This window comes from Bufo bufo, chromosome 2 (assembly GCF_905171765.1).
Source record: "Bufo bufo chromosome 2, aBufBuf1.1, whole genome shotgun sequence".
Taxonomy (NCBI): domain Eukaryota; kingdom Metazoa; phylum Chordata; class Amphibia; order Anura; family Bufonidae; genus Bufo; species Bufo bufo.
Window position 1 is genome coordinate 773,207,999 of NC_053390.1, and position 19,858 is coordinate 773,227,856.

Here is a 19,858-nt window from a genome sequence, read left to right on the forward strand (position 1 = left end):
AGGAATTCATGGCAGAATGAATGAATGAATGCATCAAGTTCTGTATGTCTATTTATTATCTATATTATTATGTAAGTGACTGGAATGAATGTTGTTACATTGATCTCCATGGTAACAGAAGGCTGTGACTAGAATGAATGAAATCTGTTACATTGATCTCTATGGGAATGAATGAATGAATGAATGAACACTGATTTGTGGCTGGAATAAATAAAGAATGGTAGTCTCCTATCTGCACGGTGGAATGTCCGTCCGTCGGATAAACCCCGGTAAATGATATACCAAAAAATGACCACACAAGAAACTTCACATTCTAGTGGAATGCCATAAAAGTACAAGCTAGCCCGTAGTAAATATGGCGCCGGCGGTCTCCCCGCCTCCGTGGTGACGTCACGGCAGAGTGACAGCGCTGAGCGTGGGGGGAGCGGCTGGAGGAGCGCTCGTTGTTGACCATATATGGTCAAAGCCACAGGGAGACGTCGCAGCTGGGCGCTCGGCTGAGGCTTCCGGGTTTGAATCGCTGGGCGGCCGGGAGCAGAGGCTCATCCATAGACACTCCGTGCAGGCTCCGTACTCGCAGCAAGATGCCCTATGAGCTGAGTAAGTGACCGGGGGGAGCAGGGGGGACACGGTCCGTATGAGCGGGGAGCCGTGACGTCAGCACTGTGTGTATACACCTCGCCCAGCGCCGTGTACCGCAGCGCTCCGCACTTGTCAGGGAGTTTCCTGGCGCTCCCAGCCTGTTGCAGTCATCTCCTCCGGCTATAGACGAGGATGATGGTGCTTCTCCAGCCCAGGCCCACCCATGGGTGTTATCCCTGTAGGCAGCAGTGTGTGTGCGTGTGACTGTGTGTGTGTGTGTATGTATGTATGTATATATAGTGTGTGTAATGCTGCACCCAAATGCTGTAGTGACATCAATGTATCTCAAATCCAGAAAACTGAGCAACCTCATATAGACGTAACAATGTTCTGGTATGGCTGCTGTCTTATTTATGTGCCTGTGGCCGGCGTGCCGCCTGGAAGAGGGGGTGCTCCCCCTGGGGGGGGCTGGCATGGTGCCTGGAAGAGGGGGTGCTCCCCCTGGGGGGGCCGGCGTGGTGCCTGGAAGAGGGGGTGCTCCCCCTGGGGGGGCCGGCGTGGTGCCTGGAAGAGGGGGTGCTCCCCCTGGGGGGGGCCGGTGTGGTGCCTGGAAGAGGGGGTGCTCCCCCTGGGGGGGGCCGGCGTGGTGCCTGGAAGAGGGGGTGCTCCCCCTGGGGGGGGCCGGCGTGGTGCCTGGAAGAGGGGGTGCTCCCCCTGGGGGGGGTCGGCGTGGTGCCTGGAAGAGGGGGTGCTCCCCCTGGGGGGGGCCGGCGTGGTGCCTGGAAGAGGGGGTGCTCCCCCTGGGGGGGGCCGGCGTGGTGCCTGGAAGAGGGGGTGCTCCCCCTGGGGGGGGCTGGCATGGTGCCTGGAAGAGGGGGTGGTCCCCCGGGGGGGGGGGGGGGGCGGCGTGGCGCCTGGAAGAGGGGGTGGTCCCCCCGGGGGGGGGGGGGGCGGCGTGGCGCCTGGAAGAGGGGGTGGCGCCTGGAAGAGGGGGTGGTCCCCCTGGGGGGGGGGGGGGGCCGGCGTGCTGCCTGTTGCAGACTGTGGGACTCTGTCAGGATGGAGGGGTGCCCTCTTTCCCTCTGTGCTCTGGGGGCTCCCCACAAATAAGCTGTCATGTTTGTGGGGTGCCCCGTTTGGGGAGGGGTTTCCTGTGAAAGCTACTTTGGGCCCTTTAATAAGAGGTATAAATAAAATGGTGCATACATCATTGTGGGTGTCCTGTTGAGGTTTGGGGTGCAGCAGTGGGTATACGGTCCATGTGTTATGTGCCATCTCGCTGACGCAGGCGATTCCTCGGTTATACGAGTATTGGACCGCTGCGGGTTTATTACGGTTTGTCTGTTCTTTATACTGTGTTTCTGTGATTATCCGGAATATTAGGTGACTGGTATGAATCCTGCCCTGTACTGGGATCCAGTTGTTTCTTACATGATGCGGGTTTGGTATCTGTGCACTTAGTAACTTTTGGGGGGTAATGGAATTAACTACGGCGGGGATCAGCACTCCAGCTGTTGGGAAACTACAACTCCCAGCATGCCCACTTTCTCAGCTCTTCTCAGAACATCCATAGAAGTGAATGGAGCATGCTGGGAGATGTAGTTTCACAACAGCTGGAGTGCCGGAGGTTGCTGATCCCTGATCTACAGACGTGGAGGTAATATAACGAGCGTGCCCCGCAGGTCGGATGTGGCGCCGGAGCGGCGATGCTTCCTGTAGGGCACAGATGATATTTGCCATATAGAAGCTTTTCCAGGATTAGGAGCCTCTGACCTGGTCATGGCCATGGTCGGTCCCTCTCCTTGTATTGGTGTCTGGTGAACCGTTGCCTTGTTCAAGTTCTGCTATTTTCTGCTGCACTTTTTTTTTTTTTTTCCATTTCAGTATCTCTGCTTTCCGGCTGTGAATATTGCCTCCCACAGTTGTAACGATCCTCTGTGACCTGAACAGTCAGGACTCCACGCGGCCCGTTAATTTTCTAAACGGATACATTGTAACAAAGTATAAAGGGTCCTTTACACAGGAGGAGAATCCCGCAGATAATCGCTAAGCAGTGTTTATAGGAACGCTCGTTGGCGATTATCTGGCGGTGTAAATGTGCCGCCATCAGATTGTGCAGTGTAAACAGCACCTGCTGCCGGCAAACTACGAGTCTGTGTGGGGACGAGTGAAGGCAGTAGCGATCACTGCTCCCTATACTGTGGAGGAGATCACTACATGTAAATGCAGCGCCCTTCTCCACTGACGAGCAGGCGGTTTCCCAGAAGGAACGCTTTCTTGCTGACAATCTGCTGATCTGTCGTTCCGTGTAAAGGGTGGGTGTTACATTGATCTCTATGGGGATAGAATGAATGAAGTATAGTGTAATGATATGGGGACAGAATGAATGAATGGACTATAGTATGCTGTTATGGCGATATAATGAATGCCGTATACGGTGCTATGTTGCTAAAATGGAGTATAGTATAATGCTCGGTGCTATGTGACTAGAATGAATGGGGTATCGTGTGGTGGTCTGTGACTAGAATGAATAGGGTATAGTATGGTGGTCTGTGACTAGAATGAATGGGGTATAGTATGGTGGTCTGTGACTAGAATGAATGGGGTATAGTATGGTGGTCTCTGGCTAGAATGAATGGGGTATAGTATGGTGGTCTCTGGCTAGAATGAATGGGGTATAGTGTGGTGGTCTCTGGCTAGAATTAATGGGGTATAGTGTGGTGGTCTCTGGCTAGAATTAATGGGGTATAGTGTGGTGGTCTGTGACTAGAATGAATGGGGTATAGTGTGGTGGGCTGTGGCTAGAATGAATGGGGTATAGTATGGTGGTCTCTGGCTAGAATGAATGGGGTATAGTATGGTGGTCTCTGGCTAGAATGAATGGGGTATAGTGTGGTGGTCTGTGGCTAGAATGAATGGGGTATAGTATGGTGGTCTGTGGCTAGAATGAATGGGGTATGGTGGTCTGTGGCTAGAATGAATGGGGTATAGTGTGGTGGGCTGTGGCTAGAAGGAATGGGGTATAGTGTGGTGGGCTGTGGCTAGAATGAATGGGGTATAGTGTGGTGGGCTGTGACTAGAATGAATGGGGTATAGTGTGGTGGGTGGTGGGCTGTGACTAGAATGAATGGGGTATAGTGTGGTGGTCTGTGGCTAGAATGAATGGGGTATAGTATGGTGGTCTGTGGCTAGAATGAATGGGGTATAGTATGGTGGGCTGTGGCTAGAATGAATGGGGTATAGTATGGTGGGCTGTGGCTAGAATGAATGGGGTATAGTGTGGTGGTCTGTGATCTCTATAGGAATAGAAGGAATGAATTACATTTCGCACTCTTCTTCTGTTGATGGAACGTGGATAGTCGGGAGTCCCGCACATCAGTCACTGACCTGTATTGGGGATGAATTAGGAATGACACATTGCTGCCAGTGTGAATGGATGGAGTTCAGTGGCTAGAAGGGATAAAGATTGGTCTCTGTGGGGATGAATGTGACCGTGTGGATAGATAGACGGATACCTATGGAAGGCGAGGAATGAATGAAGAGTAGACATTGGGTGCAGGATGGTGATGACTGAATGCTGCTCTCTCTGTGGTCAGGATGAATGCTACATCAACGCAGTGGACCCTTTTAATTCTGAGAGGTCGGACCCCACTGATCATAAAATGGTGGAATGATTTGGGAATAGCCCTTTAATGCTTGAAGCTTATGCCGTTTCTTTCTCCTTTAGAACATGTGTTTGCCAGCCTTCCTCAGACGGAGAGAGGGGTGGCCAAGGTGCTCGGAGGAGACCCCAAGGGCAACAACTTTCTGTACACGAATGGAAAATGTGTGATCATCAGGAATATAGAGGTACGGAGACCTTCTCTGCTCCTGTCCATCCACCAACCCGGATCCTGCCGTTAGAGGATGTGGGAAAATTGCATCTTGTCTACATTTTTCTCTCCTCTTAAAGGGGCTTTTCCTGAAATAATAAAAAAAACTATAGCCCCAAACCCTTATGTACGTTGGCCAAGGGTTAAAAAGGAGCCTTCACCTCTCCTGACATGTCTGTTTTTGTAACTGCTTGCACCCCCCATGTAATAACAATTCTGGAGAATATATTCATGACTCTGTGTTGTGCCATTCCTGCTAGAAACTGCTTTAAAAAATATTTTTTTTGCTGAAGTATGTAATAAGGGAAATAAGTGCCGCAGTTGTAGGGTCCCATACAGTACATGGCGGAGTATGTAGGAATATCTCTGGGATCTCCAGCCTGTACGGGCCATGTAGGTATGTGCCGCAGTTGTAGGGTCCCATACAGTACATGGCGGAGTATGTAGGAATATCTCTGGGATCTCCAGCCTGTACGGGCCATGTAGGTATGTGCCGCAGTTGTAGGGTCCCATACAGTACATGGCGGTGTATGTAGGAATATCTCTGGGATCTCCAGCCTGTACGAGCCATGTAGGTATGTGCCGCAGTTGTAGGGTCCCATACAGTACATGGCGGTATATGTAGGAATATCTCTGGGATCTCCAGCCTGTACGGACTATGTAGGTATGTGCCGCAGTTCTCTGGGAGCTCCAGCCTGTACGGGCTTGTTCTCCTGAGTTGGGAGGCAGTGGCCGCTTCGCACTGTGAGCCTTTCACTCTCCTGCCCGTAGGACGTACGTAACTGAGGTGAGTCAGAGCCGCGCCCGCAGACTTCACTTGTGTGATTCATTCCTGAGAGGGCTAGTCTGAATATACCCACTTATCTTCCAGCTAAAACTCATGTGACTGCAGGAAATCCCAAGCACCCCTCAGGGGCCTAGGGCGCTGAGACATAAGGAGTGTTTGTCAGGAGAAGGGCTCGTTCACACGACCATATGTCTTTTTCAGTGTTTTAGGGTTGTTTTTCCTGGATCTGTGTTATATATAATTTTTTTTATTTATTTTTTTTCAGTAGTGGTTCCGTTCTGTTTTTCCGTTCTGTTTTTTCATATGGCATATACAATAATTACGTTGAAAAAATTGGTCTGGGCATAAAATTTTCAATAGATGGTTCCGCAAAAATTGAACGGATACGGAAGACATACGGAGTACATTCCATGTGTGTTTTTTTTTTTTTTTTTTTTTTGACTTGAATGGAGCCACGGAACGTGATTTGCAGGCATCTATAGGACATATTTTATCTTTCAACGGAATGGAAAAATGGAAATACGGAATGCATACTGAGTACATTCTGTTTTTTTTTTTTTCCGGAACCATTGGAATGAATGGTTCTGTATACGGAACGCAAAAAGTGTCCTGTCAACAAGCCTGAACTGTGGACACATGATTGCTCTTTTCCTGGCTATGTTCCCTCACCCCCATGACCCAAATCTCTGCTGCGTGTGTGAGAAATGATTGTCTCGCAGGTGTATATAAGCCAGTTTACGTGTTAGTATTCGGTGCTGTGAAGTATTACGATCATGAAAGGGGTTGAAGGACTATTCTTGGAGTGCTTCCACATCTGCCATTTTGCAGCCTTTGAAGCAGGGGTCAGGAGTGGATTGTAAAGAAAATGTTCTTCTACAAAAGTCGCACATGGCCATCAATATAGGCAAGGGTTCCAAAAACCGGTACCCCGGAAGGGTTCCTTTTGATTTTTATTTTATTGTTTTTACCAGGTAGTGATCAGGTCTGTTTTTTGTAGCCAGACCTACTGAAGTAAATGCCATACATGGACCTTCAGTGGTCGTGTCATGAGGAGGATCCTGGTCAGTGTGGGTCCCAAGAGTCAGACATTTATCATCTATTCTGTGGATCGGTGGTGGTGGCCCCAGTAGCCGGCTGTGCTGCTGTTATGGCGGAGAACACTCTGCAGCCTGTCAGAGCGGACCTGATGCATTGCTGACATGGCGGCGGTGTGGGTCTAATGCTCCTACCCGTGCAGTAAGCCTGTGCACAGCTGGAGATCCCCGATCTGTTGATCTGTAATGGGGATGGATAGAAAGCAGGAATTGGAGAATGAATGCCCCGGCTCGTAGATCCGCTTTGATTCCTTGGTTTTATGGTGTTAAATACAATTTCTCTCCATACGTCTGAGACTTGACACTGCTTACCCTGTGACAAGAGGCAGCGCGTGTAATGGGGCCGGGGCTCTTTGCACCTTGAACCTAAGATAAAACGTGCTGGGTCTGTATGTGGCAGTCATTACCTACCTCTCTCTGATCTGCTGTGTTGTCTTATTCCTCATCGTAGAACCCGGCCATTGCAGATGTCTACACCGAGCATGCCCACCAGGTGGTTGTGGCCAAGTACGCTCCCAGTGGGTTCTACATTGCATCTGGAGGTAGGTTACTGCAAAGCATGAAGAAGACTATGACAACTGCTGATTAACCCTTATATAGTAAATGCCTGATATAAATACCAGTACAGTTAAAGGGTCTGACCACTATTACTAGCTGCACGTGTGCTGGTGATAGGCATTATTAAACCATGGCCGCCGGTGAGCCTAATTTAGGTCTGGTTACCTGTTTCCCGGTGCTGCGGTTCCATGGCCGCTGATGGAGGAACATGTGACCCCGTCCCACCAGTCAGCAGCCTCTATTCGCTTACAGCGGGGATGCGCAGGGACCTAGCACATGCGCGGTCTGTACCCTGTGTTAGTGACAGGACTGATATGTCCCTCCATCAGTGGCTAATGTTGGGAGCACGGCGCCAGGAAGGGGACCCGCAAGTAAATATGAATTAGGCATCTGAAACCATTAGAAATCTGAGCCAGTGGTTTAATAATGTCTGTTACCGGCTGCATGTATGGACTACTCAGCTCGTAATGGACAGTGGCCAACCCTTTTTAAAATTTCCCATAATGATGGAGCCGCCCACTGTATAGTGTCTGGCACCAGCGGCTACCTACAACAGTCACGGTCCCCACTGATCTCCTATGGATGACCTAGCCTGAGAATAGGCCATCATTATCCTTTCACACAGGAAGGATTGTTCCCGATAACTGGCCCAAACCTCAACCTATGTGCACTCATTCCCGATATTTGTGACTATGCGCAAAGCTATTGATTGTCTGGTGACTTGATCATGTCTGTAGCACATCGTCCTGTGTGAACAAGGATATGCTGCCGGCAAACAATCAATCTGCCTGGGAAGGAATGATCGTTTTATCTCTTTCATCCCTATACAAAGGAGGATGACTGCTGCATGTAAGTGCAGCTCACACATGTGGGCAATGCTCGGGCACTAACAGTACGCTCCCAATCATTTCCCTGCGTGTCAGCTCTTGTAAATTGGCCCTTTTTCCTCTTACTAGTTACAGTGGGACAGTATTACGTAATTTACCAGGAAGCCGTACTATTTGTGCCTACATCATATACCGAGAACTAGATTGAGGAAGTACTGTCTGTGCCTATATCCTTTTATACAGCGAGACAGGATGGCAGTACTATCTGCCTACATCATTTACTGGGGGAGACCGGGTGGCACTACTTTTTATGCTGGCATCATTTACTGGGAGAGATTGAGATGTTGTACGGTCTGTGCCTGCATCGTATACAGGGACCTAGAGTGAGCTAGTACTGCATGTGCCTTTATATAGAGCAAGGCAGGATGGAGGTACTATCTGTGCCTGTATCCTTTTTATAAGAGACAGGGAGGCGGTACGGTCTGTGCCTATATTATTTAATGGAGGGAAAAAGGAGGTAGTGCTCTTGGAACAATACAGGCACCACTATGCAGTTACTGCTCTTCCCCTCACAGTTTTGAGTTTCTGGCTGAACGAGACATTTACAAGGTGTGGGCTGCCACCCGTCCATCTAGCACTCTCTATGTTTTGCAGTTCAGGTGTCCGGTCCTCTCTGCAGCGCCACCACAGGGGAAATAAAGCATTACAAAAGAACCTTTGAAATCTATAGGCTGGCTGACCGAGAGACCTCCATCCACTAACTCCATGTATAATTTCCTGAGAGAGAGAATTTGAAAATGGATTCTGTAGATCAGACCCCCGTTATTTCCGTGGGCTTCTCTCTTCCGCGGTCGTAGGTGGGCTTCTCTCTTCCGCGGTCGTAGGTGGGCTTCTCTCTTCCGCGGTCGTAGGTGGGCTTCTCTCTTCCGCGGTCGTAGGTGGGCTTCTCTCTTCCGCGGTCGTAGGTGGGCTTCTCTCTTCCGCGGTCGTACGTACGTGGCAGGCTCAGAAGATGTTGTAGGGAAGGGAATAAGTGAAAGGAGTAGACGCAGCTGGTTTTTCCAGCTCTGTGACAATGAATGGCAGCAGACTGTGTACAAATGACCCTTCATTATTCAGTAGGCTCAGTGGCGTCACACGTAATGTGATGATTGAAGTGTCCGTGTGCTTGTTCGTCAGATATCACTGGTAAGCTAAGAATATGGGATACCACGCAGAAGGAGCATCTCCTGAAGTATGAGTACCAGCCGTTTGTGGGGAAGGTTAAGGACATCGCCTGGACAGAGGACAGCAAGAGGCTTGCCGTGGTCGGGGAAGGAAGAGAAAAGTAAGTAGCCTTGAAGGATGTGCTGCTGTTTTAGGTCATGTGTGTATCCTGATTAGGGATGAGCGAATCGACTTCGGGTGAAACATCCGAAGTCAATTCGCATAAAACCTTGTTCTGTTACTGTACAGCGCTCCGTACAGTATTAGAATCTATTGGCTCCGATGAGCCGAAGTTATTGCTTCAGTTCTCTTGAAACCGAACCAGAGTTCGGGAAATGTTTTTTACAGTACAAATTAATTTATGAAGTTATTACCCGAAGTCTCGCGAGACTTCGCAAAGCAATAACTTCGGCTCATCGGAGCCAATACATTCTAATACTGTACAGAGCTCCTGCTCCGTACAGTATTGGAACGAAGTTTTATGCGAATCGACTTCGGATGTTTCATCTGAAGTAAATTTCGCTCATCCCAAATCCTGATCTTTGTGGTTCTGAAGTCTTGTAACCTTCACATGATAAAGAGTTATTTCCTTTAAACTTGCATTCCCAGCAATGGATGCTGATAGGTGAGATTATCAGAGATGGGGAAGTGTGTGCTCAAAACAATGGACGTCTGAAAAGTCTTCCCTCCTGGCTGTGTCTCTGTTCAGACTTCTGGCAGAAGGCCCAGCCGGCATCATCATCGATGGTGTGCACTTTGGCAGGGATCCTTAAAGGAACACTAAACCTAGAAAAGTAACAGTTATCGCTGCCCTCACTGCTTGTCAGTCTTCAGCACTTTCTGCATGATCCGCACACAGTCTAGGCGAAATCCCTCTGGTTATTCTACAATTGATCTACTCCATCTTTGGCTGGTGGCTGGCTGAAGGAGAGGAGCTTTAAAGAAGGACTGGCTTAACAGCATTTTTGTCCTTGGGCAGACAGGCCACAGCGTGGAGAACATGGCTGGCCTGGAGCACAGAGCAGAGATATCTTTTATGTAGTTCTCAGTTTTAAAGGGGTTCTCCGGGCTTTTAATATTGATGACCTATCCTCAGGATAGATCATCATTATCAGATCGGCGGGGGTCCGGCACCTTGCCGATCAGCTGTTTGAAGAGGAGGCGCTCCCCGTGCCAGCGCTGCCTCCTCTTCACTGTTTACACCTAAGGATCCATTCACACGTCCGTATGTGTTTCGTGGATCCGCATTTTGCGGACCGCACATCGCCGGAACTTAATAGAAAATGTTCTATTTTTTATTTTTTATTTTTTTCGGGAACGGAATTGCGGACCCGGAAGTGCGGATCCGCAATTCCGGATCCGGGCAGCACATAGTGCGGCTCCATAGAAATGAATGGGTCCGCAATTCCGTTCCGCAAAATGCGGAACAGAATTACGGACGTGTGAATGGACCCTAACCGTCTCAAGTGTATGGGAACGATCCGTCCCATTGAAATGAATGGGATGGTTAGGTGTAATTACACCTGCTGCAGAGGCGACGGCAAGAAGGTCAACAGTGGCTGGCACGGCGCCCGCCTCCTCTTCAAACAGATAATCGGCAGGGTGCTGAGGATAGGTCATCAATATTAAAAGCCCGGAGAACCCCTTTAATTGTAGTACAAGACAAAATCGGATCAACGGAGGAAGGCTTGGGATTATTAGTATTATTTTTTTGAGCAGAGCAGTAAGGACGCTCGTAGACGTGCGAGATATGACAGGACTCCATGTGTCTCTGTACAGCCTCATAGTTGTGTGCAGGAGGCTTTATGGAAAAACCTAGATATTTGGAACTTTTAGATTGTCTATTGAATTAAAATACTTTTCTGGTCAGCCATGGTCTATAGCAGTAGTCCCCAAGCTATTTTTGTACACGTGGCTTTAAAAAGCTGTATACTTCACTAAGGCTACTTTCACATTAGCGGCAGGCTGTTCAGGCGGGTGAAGAGCCTGCCGGATCCGTGCTGCCGCTAGATCTGTGTGGAGTAGCGGTAAGAACGGAAGATCCAGTCCTTTTGTGGTGTAGTATCTGTGCCGGCATGACGGGCCGTACATCCTCTGACTTGGATAGCTGACAGTATATTTAAGTGCTTTGTCATACCCTCCAAGAACCGGCTCTTAATCTTTCGCACAGTGCATTGTACTCGTTCCAAGGTGTGTGGTGGGAAAATCCTTAGAGAGTAAAAGCTTATATTGGTGGGCTTTAGCTTTAAAGGGGTATTTTGGGATTTTTACTTTCAGAAAACTTTTGATATGTTATAGGGACATGCCAAAAGTTTTGGTTGGTGATGAGACCCCCACCTATCTCTAGAATGAGGGGAGAGAAGCTCTCACTTAAGACGATCCCTTAGCTGCACGACATGAGCCCATAGACTTTCTATTGAGGAGGGAGAACGTGCTAAGCGAGCGCTTTTCTGCCCTCGTTCTAGAGAGCGGGTCTCAATGCTCAGACCCCCACCAATCAAAACTTTTGGTATGTCCCTATAACCTATCAAAAGTTTTCTGAATGCACAGTGACCCTTTAATACTGATGGACTATCCTCAGGGATCTGCCGCCCTGCACCCGCTCCGTCCCCAGGACTACAGGTTCATGCGTTGTGCTGCGGACGGAGCTTGTAACTGTATCGCTGCTTCCATTCACTTCGGTCTCTGTCTACTACACAATAGATGAATTTGTGTAGTTTCAGTGCCAGAGCTACCAAAACCAGCCGATCAACGGATGATAGGTCACCAATGGTGAATTCCTGGAATTGCCCCTTTAAGGCTACATCTATACAATGAGGTTTGCCTGATAATGGTACTAGGCTAGAGCCGCTGCTACATTATGTGAGTACTTTTACACTTCATACAAATCAGTGGAAATTGCTGGACACATAGCAGCTCTGTAGGGGAGAGCATTCTCACTTGAAATGCACGCAATGCCTCTCAGGTCTGCGGCCCTTGTGGGGAAAAGTAGTACTACACGCTATGAGCACGGGTAGTGACGGATGCCCTGCTAGTGGCTCTCCTCCTCCTGGGCATTTTATATTGCCCATATCAAGAGATGAGACGCCGTGCAAGGCCTTGTGAGGGGAAGCTGTGACGTGGACGTGGTGACATCACTGGTTGGAGAGACTTACCTGCCATGTCATTTCTCTAATGGATGTGTGAGGGTGCTGTGTAGAAGGTTGGGTTGTGCATGGTCTGTCCTTCCAATCGGATCATAAACATCGCAGTGTGTGAAATCTGGCGTTCTATAAAAGGCAGCGTTCAAAATCCTGTAATGAAGGTCGTCGTTATCAGATCAGCGGGGGTCTGAGTCCCGGCACCCCGCCGATCGGTGCCATCACATGGCATAGGAGAACGCTGCAGTGCTCACGGACTGCCATCCTCTTCCAACAGCTGACCTGGGACCCAATCCTATGTGACTCAGTTATTGTAATGAAAAAGCAATTTCAGACGAGCGAGCGTGTGTCGCACTCAGGACTCGCAGGGTAGCACCCGTCCTGAACTTCCAGCACTGCCGGGGTCACATAGCATTATATTGATTTTATGATGCTATGTAACCCTTAGAGGTCTGGAATGTATTGGATAACACTGACAGCATTATGTCACCGTTATCCAATACATTCCAGACCTCTAAGGGTTACATAGCATCATAAATCAATATAATGCTATGCGACCCCGGCAGTGCTGGAAGTCTGGAGCGTGACACTCGCTCGTCTGAAAGTGGCCTTATAATCTGGTGGATCGTTGCTGAGCCAACCAGTCTTTATTGTACAGTTTTGTGATCCTAAAATGTAAACTTAGAGAATGTTGTTGTTGTGTTTTTAGGGGGATCACTGTGTCCAGAACCTGTTCGTTCAGGTCACCCGTGATTATTTCAGCTCCTCTACTCTGACGGTGATGGCTAACCTCCGGCACTCCAGCTGTGGTGAAACTACGACTCCCAGCATGCTCCATTCATTTTTGTGGAGTTCTGCGAACAGCCAAGCAAGTGTACATCTTGGGAGTTGTAGTTTTACCACATCTGGAATGTCGGAGGTTAGCCATCACGGCTCTATGACATTGATGCACCTTCAATGGAGGCAGACCACACAACTGCTACGGGGCCCTGAGGGAGGAGAGGCCCAGCATTTTCAGGGGAGCTCAGTATTTTAGCTTCCATTTCAGTAAATGGTAACTGTATAGATTCCTATGCACTGAGCTCCCTCTAGTGGTGGCAGCCAGCTTTGTAATACATTGATAATTATAGCGTTCAGAATAAGCGCTGTACTTATGAAGCATCTATTCAACCTTTTCCAACATAGAAGTCGGATAAACTGAGTGAAGTGGAAGGTGACTTTTTATTACTTCTCGTACATTGTGGCTGTATCACTAAGCTATACCACCTCTGGGACCTGCACCCATCTCTAGAATGGGTCCTGCAAAGTGAAGGACATAGACATTTTAGGGTCCATTCACACATCCGCAGTGTTTTGCGGATCTGCAAAACACCGGGCCGGCACCCCAATAGAAATGCCTATTCTTGTTCGCAGCTGCTGACAAGAATAGGACATGTTCTAGTTTTTTGCGGAGCCGCGGACCGGAAATGCGGATGCAGACGGCACACTGTGTGCTGTCCGCATCTTTTCCTTCCCCATTAAAAATGAATGGGTCCGCACACGTTCCACACCCAAAGTGCGGACGTGTGAATGGACCCTTATGGGAATGCTGACAATATCATTTCAGTCAGCCCCATAGAAGTGAATGGAATGGTGGATGCCCTTGCGTGGATTGCTTCCCATTTAGTTCTATGGGACTTCCGAAAAAAAGCTGACCTCGCTGCTCTGCTATTTTGTCAGTCCCATAGAAATGAATGGAGGGCGACTGCGCATGTGTGTTCCACTCTCCTTCACTTTGAGGGCTCTGTTATAGAGATGGATAAGGGTCCCTCCCACCTCTGGGACACTCTCTCTGTTTTGGTATTTGGGGGCATATCCTAGCGATATGCACGCAATGTATGAGATGGGCCTTAAAGGATAACTGTCGTGTTTTTTTTTTTTTTTTTTTTTTGGGAGTATTGGATTGTGGTGATTAATATCACCTTGGTGGCCCTATTTCAACCTTTTCACTGTGTATTCAATTACCCCTTGATTCCACATTTTTGTTCCCTGTACTGCCTACTTTTACCTGTGCTTAAAATAGGGTTGCTAGGCATGGTCCGTCTATGTGTTGAAGGACGGAGTACGCAGCGTGCAGGCTCACATTACTGACAGCCAGGGACTGTAAGTAAATGATTAAAGCCAGGTCCTCCCCAGCAGCTGATAACAGTGCCTGGGCTGTGTGCACTTCTCCCTGTCCCTGCACTTGGCAGACACTCCCTCACTCAGCAGAGCTGGAGAATGCAGAGTTGGAGCAGCGCAGACCAGGGAAGGGAGATCTGCCATCTGCTCAGTGTATAAATGAAAGCAACATGTGGTAAGAGGACCCCTTTGTGCTGCAGGAGATTAACCCTTTAGGGGGAGGGCTCTGGTTACTGACACTTTTGGGGGGCTATTGTTACTGGCTAGTGAGGGCAGGCGGGATTAGCCTCACGGTGAGGGCAGTGGCGGCCATCTTTACTGAATAGTGAGATTGCAGTTTTATGCAGACTGGTTGCTAAGGGCTGAATCTTATTAAATATGGGGTAAGTCAGTCTAATAGTAACTGATTCTGGAATATCATGTTATTAGTAACTACATATATGAAAATGGAAATTAGGGTCTAAATGTGACAGTTATCCTTTAAAAAAAAAAAGTCAGAAATCTGGGGGGGTTCCTCTTTTCTTTGCCTAAAAGTGTTTGTCCCATGGGAACCTGGATGGGGCCCATACTGAGAGCTCATGCACATGACTGTTACCTGTTTTGCGCCCTCTCGCCGCAGATCTGCAAAACACGGATACCGCCCCTCTGTGCGTTCTGTCTTTTGTGGAACCGAACCTCTTGCCCTCTATAGTACTGTCCTATCCTTGTTTGTAAAACGGACAAGAATAGGAGATTTTTATATTATTTTTTTTTTTCTCCAGGGGGCCGCGCAACGGCCACTCAGATGGGTCCGCATCTGATTCGCATTTTTATTTTATTTTTTGTTCATGGGACCCTCCTATGAGATCTGTGTATACCCCGGCTTCACAGTCATGGCTGAAGTGTGGTGTGATGTCTGTGACTGTTCCTCGACCCCATGAGTTGTTTCCTTTGTAATAGGAACAGACGGGGCAGCACGCTGGCTCAGTGGTTAGCACTGATGTCTTGCAGCGCTGGGGTCCTAGGACAACATCTTGCAGCTCTGAGGTCCTAGGACAACATCTGCATAGAGTTTGTATGTTCTCCCCGTGTTTGTGTGGGCTTTCTCTGGTTTCCTCCCACACTCCAAAGACATACTGATAGGGAACTTGGATTGTGAGCCTCATTGGGGACAGTTGGATGCTAATGTAAAGCGCTGCAGAATATAGTAGCGCTATATAAGTGCATTAAATAAATAAATACCATCCCAGAAAGACAACAAATGTTGCTATGGCAGTAATACCACTTGAACCCGGTCATAGGGTGCTGCAGAATTGTTTTCTGCTATGTACGGGGTGGAGGTATTTTATTAAGGGCTCATCCACACAAGCGTCCATGTGTCAGCGCATCTCCTTTGCCTTCTGCAGTTTCTCTTGTCTGTACCTGGTCGCAGGCCTATTGCAATGCACTCGCATCATCATGTTAGCGCTATGTATTAACCCATGTTCAGATAGGAACTGACTGGTCATAAATTACTATGATGCACTCACTTTGGGTCAGGGGAGCTGTGGACGAAATATGGACCGTCTAGCATATGCAAATGACATGTTTTAAACCAAATTTTGATGTAGCGTTTGTTTTCTGATAACCCCTCATACAGGACAGGGATCGGCAACCTTCGGCACTCCAGCTGCTGTGAAACTACAACTCCCAGCATGACAAAATGCTTGGCTGTTCTCCTAACTCCCTTACAAGTCAATAAACAGCTGGAGTGCCAGAGGTTGCTGATTCCTGATATAGGAGTGCCTTCAGGACCCTGGGATTTTCCTTTTTTTTTCGTTTTTCACTCCCCGCCTTCCAATAGTCCTAACTTTTTTTTAATGTTTCCATTCACATAGCCTTATGAGGGCTTATTTTTTGCGGGACAAGTTGTACTTTCTAATGGCACCATTTACGGTTGCATACCAAGTAGTAGGAAGCGGAAAAAAAATTCAAAATGGTGTAGAATTGGGGAAAAAACGCAATTCTGAAAGGTTTTTTATTTTTTTTACATTGTGCTCTATGCGGTAAAATTGACCTGTTATCTTCATTCTCCAGGTAAGTATGGTTACAACGATACCAAGCTTGTATAAATTTTTCTTGCGTTTTAATACAGATTTTTTTTTTTTTTAAAGGGAATCTGTCACTAGCAATTTACCAATTTTTTTTTTTATGAATCCATGTTTAACAGAGTACCTTTTTTCCATCTGTTTGATTCTTTTGATTGTCAGTCTTGTCATTTCTTCAAAAAATCGATTCTTGTGATATGTAAATGATGCTGTAAGGAGCCCAGAGGGGCGTTCTTCTTTCTCCACGGTGCCCAGGAACGCCCCTCTGAAGTGCCGTGCCCGCCGAAATTTCAAATCTAATAACGCCTCAAAGTTCATCTAAATCCCCTCCCAGAGGCGCGGCTAAGTGCTCAACACCCCCCCTCCTCAGCGCCGCGCTCTGCGGCAAACACCCCGATCCTCCTCTCGCCGGCATCCCAAATCCCGCGCAGGCGCAGTGCCGGCGATTGCCTGCGTTATGATGAGATGAGTGACGGCACTGCGCCTGCGCGGGATTTGGGATGCCGGCGAGAGGAGGATCGGGGTGTTTGCCGCAGAGCGCGGCGCTGAGGAGGGGGGGTGTTGAGCACTTAGCCGCGCCTCTGGGAGGGGATTTAGATTAACTTGGAGGCGTTATTAGATTTGAAATTTCGGCGGGCACGGCACTTCAGAGGGGCGTTCCTGGGCACCGTGGAGAAAGAAGAACGCCCCTCTGGGCTCCTTACAGCATCATTTACATATCACAAGAATCGATTTTTTGAAGAAATTACAAGACTGACAATCAAAAGAATCAAACAGATGGAAAAAAGGTACTCTGTTAAACATGGATTCCCTTTAAACCTTTTGAGGAAAATACATTTTTTTATAATCATACTCTGACCCCTATAACTCTTTTGTGGTTATCTGTACGGGGCTGTGTGAGGGCTCATTTTTTGCAGGACGATCTGTTCTTTTCAGTGATACCAATTTGAAGTGTGTGCCACTTTTTTTGATCACTTTTTATAAAAAAAATTATTCGGTAGTTGAAGTGACAAAAAATGGCAAATTGTCTGTTTTTATTTTCCTGTTACGCCATTTGTCATATGCCATTAATATTGTGATATTTTATTGTATTGGCATTTTCGCAAGCGGTGATGCCCATGATGTTTTTTTTTTTTTTTATTGGTTAAGTATTTTTATTTTAAGGAAAGGGGGGTGATTTGAACTTTTATTTATATTTGTAAAAACTTTTACTTATTTTTTTTTTTTAAAAATTTTTTTGTCACCTTGAGTGAAAATAACTGCCAATCATTCGATTGCCCATAGTGTTCATTGATGGCTAAATAGCCATCATTGAACACTTCATTTGCACTATACGAATATAAGGCTGCCACCTAGTGGCCTGTATTGGTATATTCATCTAATTGACTCTGAAGCCTGCTTGAGGCTTCGGTCGAATATCACAATGTAACAGGCTCCCCGATCCGGTCCGGTAACAGCGTTCCCCCGACTGAAAAGCGCGCGACTTTCGGTTCCTGGCTGATCAGATGCTGTGGTCACATTTGACCACTGCAGCCTTATGGCTGATCGCATACATGTGCCATGTGTCTCTGCTATTTAAAATAGCAGAAACCCCAAGCCTAAGGCACCCGCTGCACGTGCGTGCGGGCACAATGTTTGGGGACCGGACCTCCGCTGTACATGTACAGCAGAGTTCCTTAAGGGGTTAAAAAACACCATCAGTAGATACTGGGGTTATAATTATTGATTATTGTACTGCATGAACTAGATAGGCAGGAGTAAATCATTAAAAAAGGGTTTATTTTTCTCATGTGGCATATGAACACTCCTTTACTGATTGGTTCTGTCCTCTTCTTCTCTTTTTTTAGTTTTTTTTTTCTCTTTATATTACTTAGTGTTCTGTATGCGCAGTGTCGTCATAGTGTTCCTTCCCTGTGCCGTCATCAGCATCAGGGAACTTACTGCGCATGCGCTAGCTCGCGCATCGCGAGATTACGGCGCTCTAGCTTTGTGAGGTCGGGGAGCAAGGAGGAAATTCGGAGGATGCGGGGCGGTGCTGGGCTCCTTCACGATGGACTCATCTCAGGTTAATTTGCATATGTATCAAGTCGTTTTTTTTCCCCACAATAAAAGCACACAGAGCTTTGGGGACTGGGTATTACGGATGTGCTAGCGGCCATCTAGCAGCCCTTGTCCTCAGCTCTATACCCAAAATCCCGGTGACAGGTTCCCTTTTAATAGCTTCATGCATTCCCCGTGTAATAACAATCTATTCTTATGACTATGTTGTGCCATTCCTTTATTATTTTTACTATAAGTTATGAATGAATTGCTAGCAGTCTGCAGTAAGGGTACACAGGGGTGGTAACCAGTTGGGGGAGTGTACCTGCACAGATTCGCTCTATCCAATCAGTGCTGCCATTTTCAGATTGTGCAGGTACACCCCCCAACTGGTTACCTCCCCTCTGTACCCTTACTGCAGACTGCTGGCAATTCATTCATAACTTCTAGTAGAAATAACAGAAGAACGGCACAACATACAGACATAAGACATAATTGCATATTTAGGCTACTGATGTTTATTATTCTGTATGTGATTTGTCTGTGTTATCTTATATTTAATCACACTTAGTAAATATATTTATTCACTTGGCCTGCGTAAGCTTATTCATTCTCAAATCTATTGAATTCATGTTATAACATGTCCTTTCCTTTGTAGATCAGTGTGCAAAAAGTAGGGGTAGAAAAAAAAACACCGTAAAAAATATAACTTTTTTTTTTTTCCAAGTATGGCCAAAAAAAAACAACTATGGATATCTATGGAACAAAAATGCAAGAAAATTAGGCAAAAAAGCCAGACTCCGAGCATGCTGTGATTTTTTTTTTTAAATTCCATTGATCCAAAAAACACAACACAAGTGAAGAAAAATGGCAAACCCCCATATTTGTAATGTGTGATTCCCATAGACTTCCACAAAAACACGAAACAAAACCTGCTGAAACCACCCTAAAGGGAAAAAAAACAGGTGCCCATAGCAGTCAGTCAGGTTAAGGACTATGCGTTTCTATGAAGCCTGAGTGACTGTCACTAATGAAATGCGTCAGCTAGAAATGGCCAATTGCATAAGTACCAACCTACATTAGGTGATTGCACAATTGGTAATGGGTTTATAAGCGGAAATTATCCAGAAAACTCTGAGCTGATGTGTTTTTTTTTTTTTTTTGTTTTTTTTTTTTGTTTTTATATGTGAGCTTGTTAAGTCCTATGGGCAGTGTATTTCTGCTTTGGATCATGTGTTAAACACTTTTCAACCCTTTTTTAATTTTTTATTCGATCTGGTGCTTCCGTGCCCGGCAGCTTTGCATGTGTTCTCCACTGTGTTATATAAATTACTTATTTGTGGTTTGTCTCCAAGACTTTATGCAAATCTCTAATTCAGAATCTAATTGTACAAACCAGAAAAAAACTGATTTGACAAGTTGCATGTAAACGTCCCCCCACGCAACTGTAGCTGACAAATGTAAGATCTCTAAAGAGTTTGGTTGCCATGAAGATGCCTGAAAGTAACTGAAATTCCTTGAAATAT

The 19,858-nt window shown here is 47.1% G+C and overlaps 1 protein-coding gene across 1 annotated transcript in view; it reads left to right on the plus strand.

Annotated features, from left to right (window-relative positions):
* The first annotated feature begins 451 nt into the window (after window positions 1-451).
* The window catches only part of WDR1 (WD repeat domain 1), a 48,413-nt gene continuing 29,006 nt past the window's right edge, over window positions 452-19,858 (plus strand). The window contains exons 1-4 of the mRNA XM_040419102.1: window positions 452-600; window positions 4,310-4,431; window positions 6,787-6,877; window positions 8,900-9,047. Coding sequence (XP_040275036.1) covers window positions 585-600; window positions 4,310-4,431; window positions 6,787-6,877; window positions 8,900-9,047 — 377 coding nt within the window. The 5' untranslated portion in view covers window positions 452-584. The remainder of the gene's footprint in view (window positions 601-4,309; window positions 4,432-6,786; window positions 6,878-8,899; window positions 9,048-19,858) is intronic.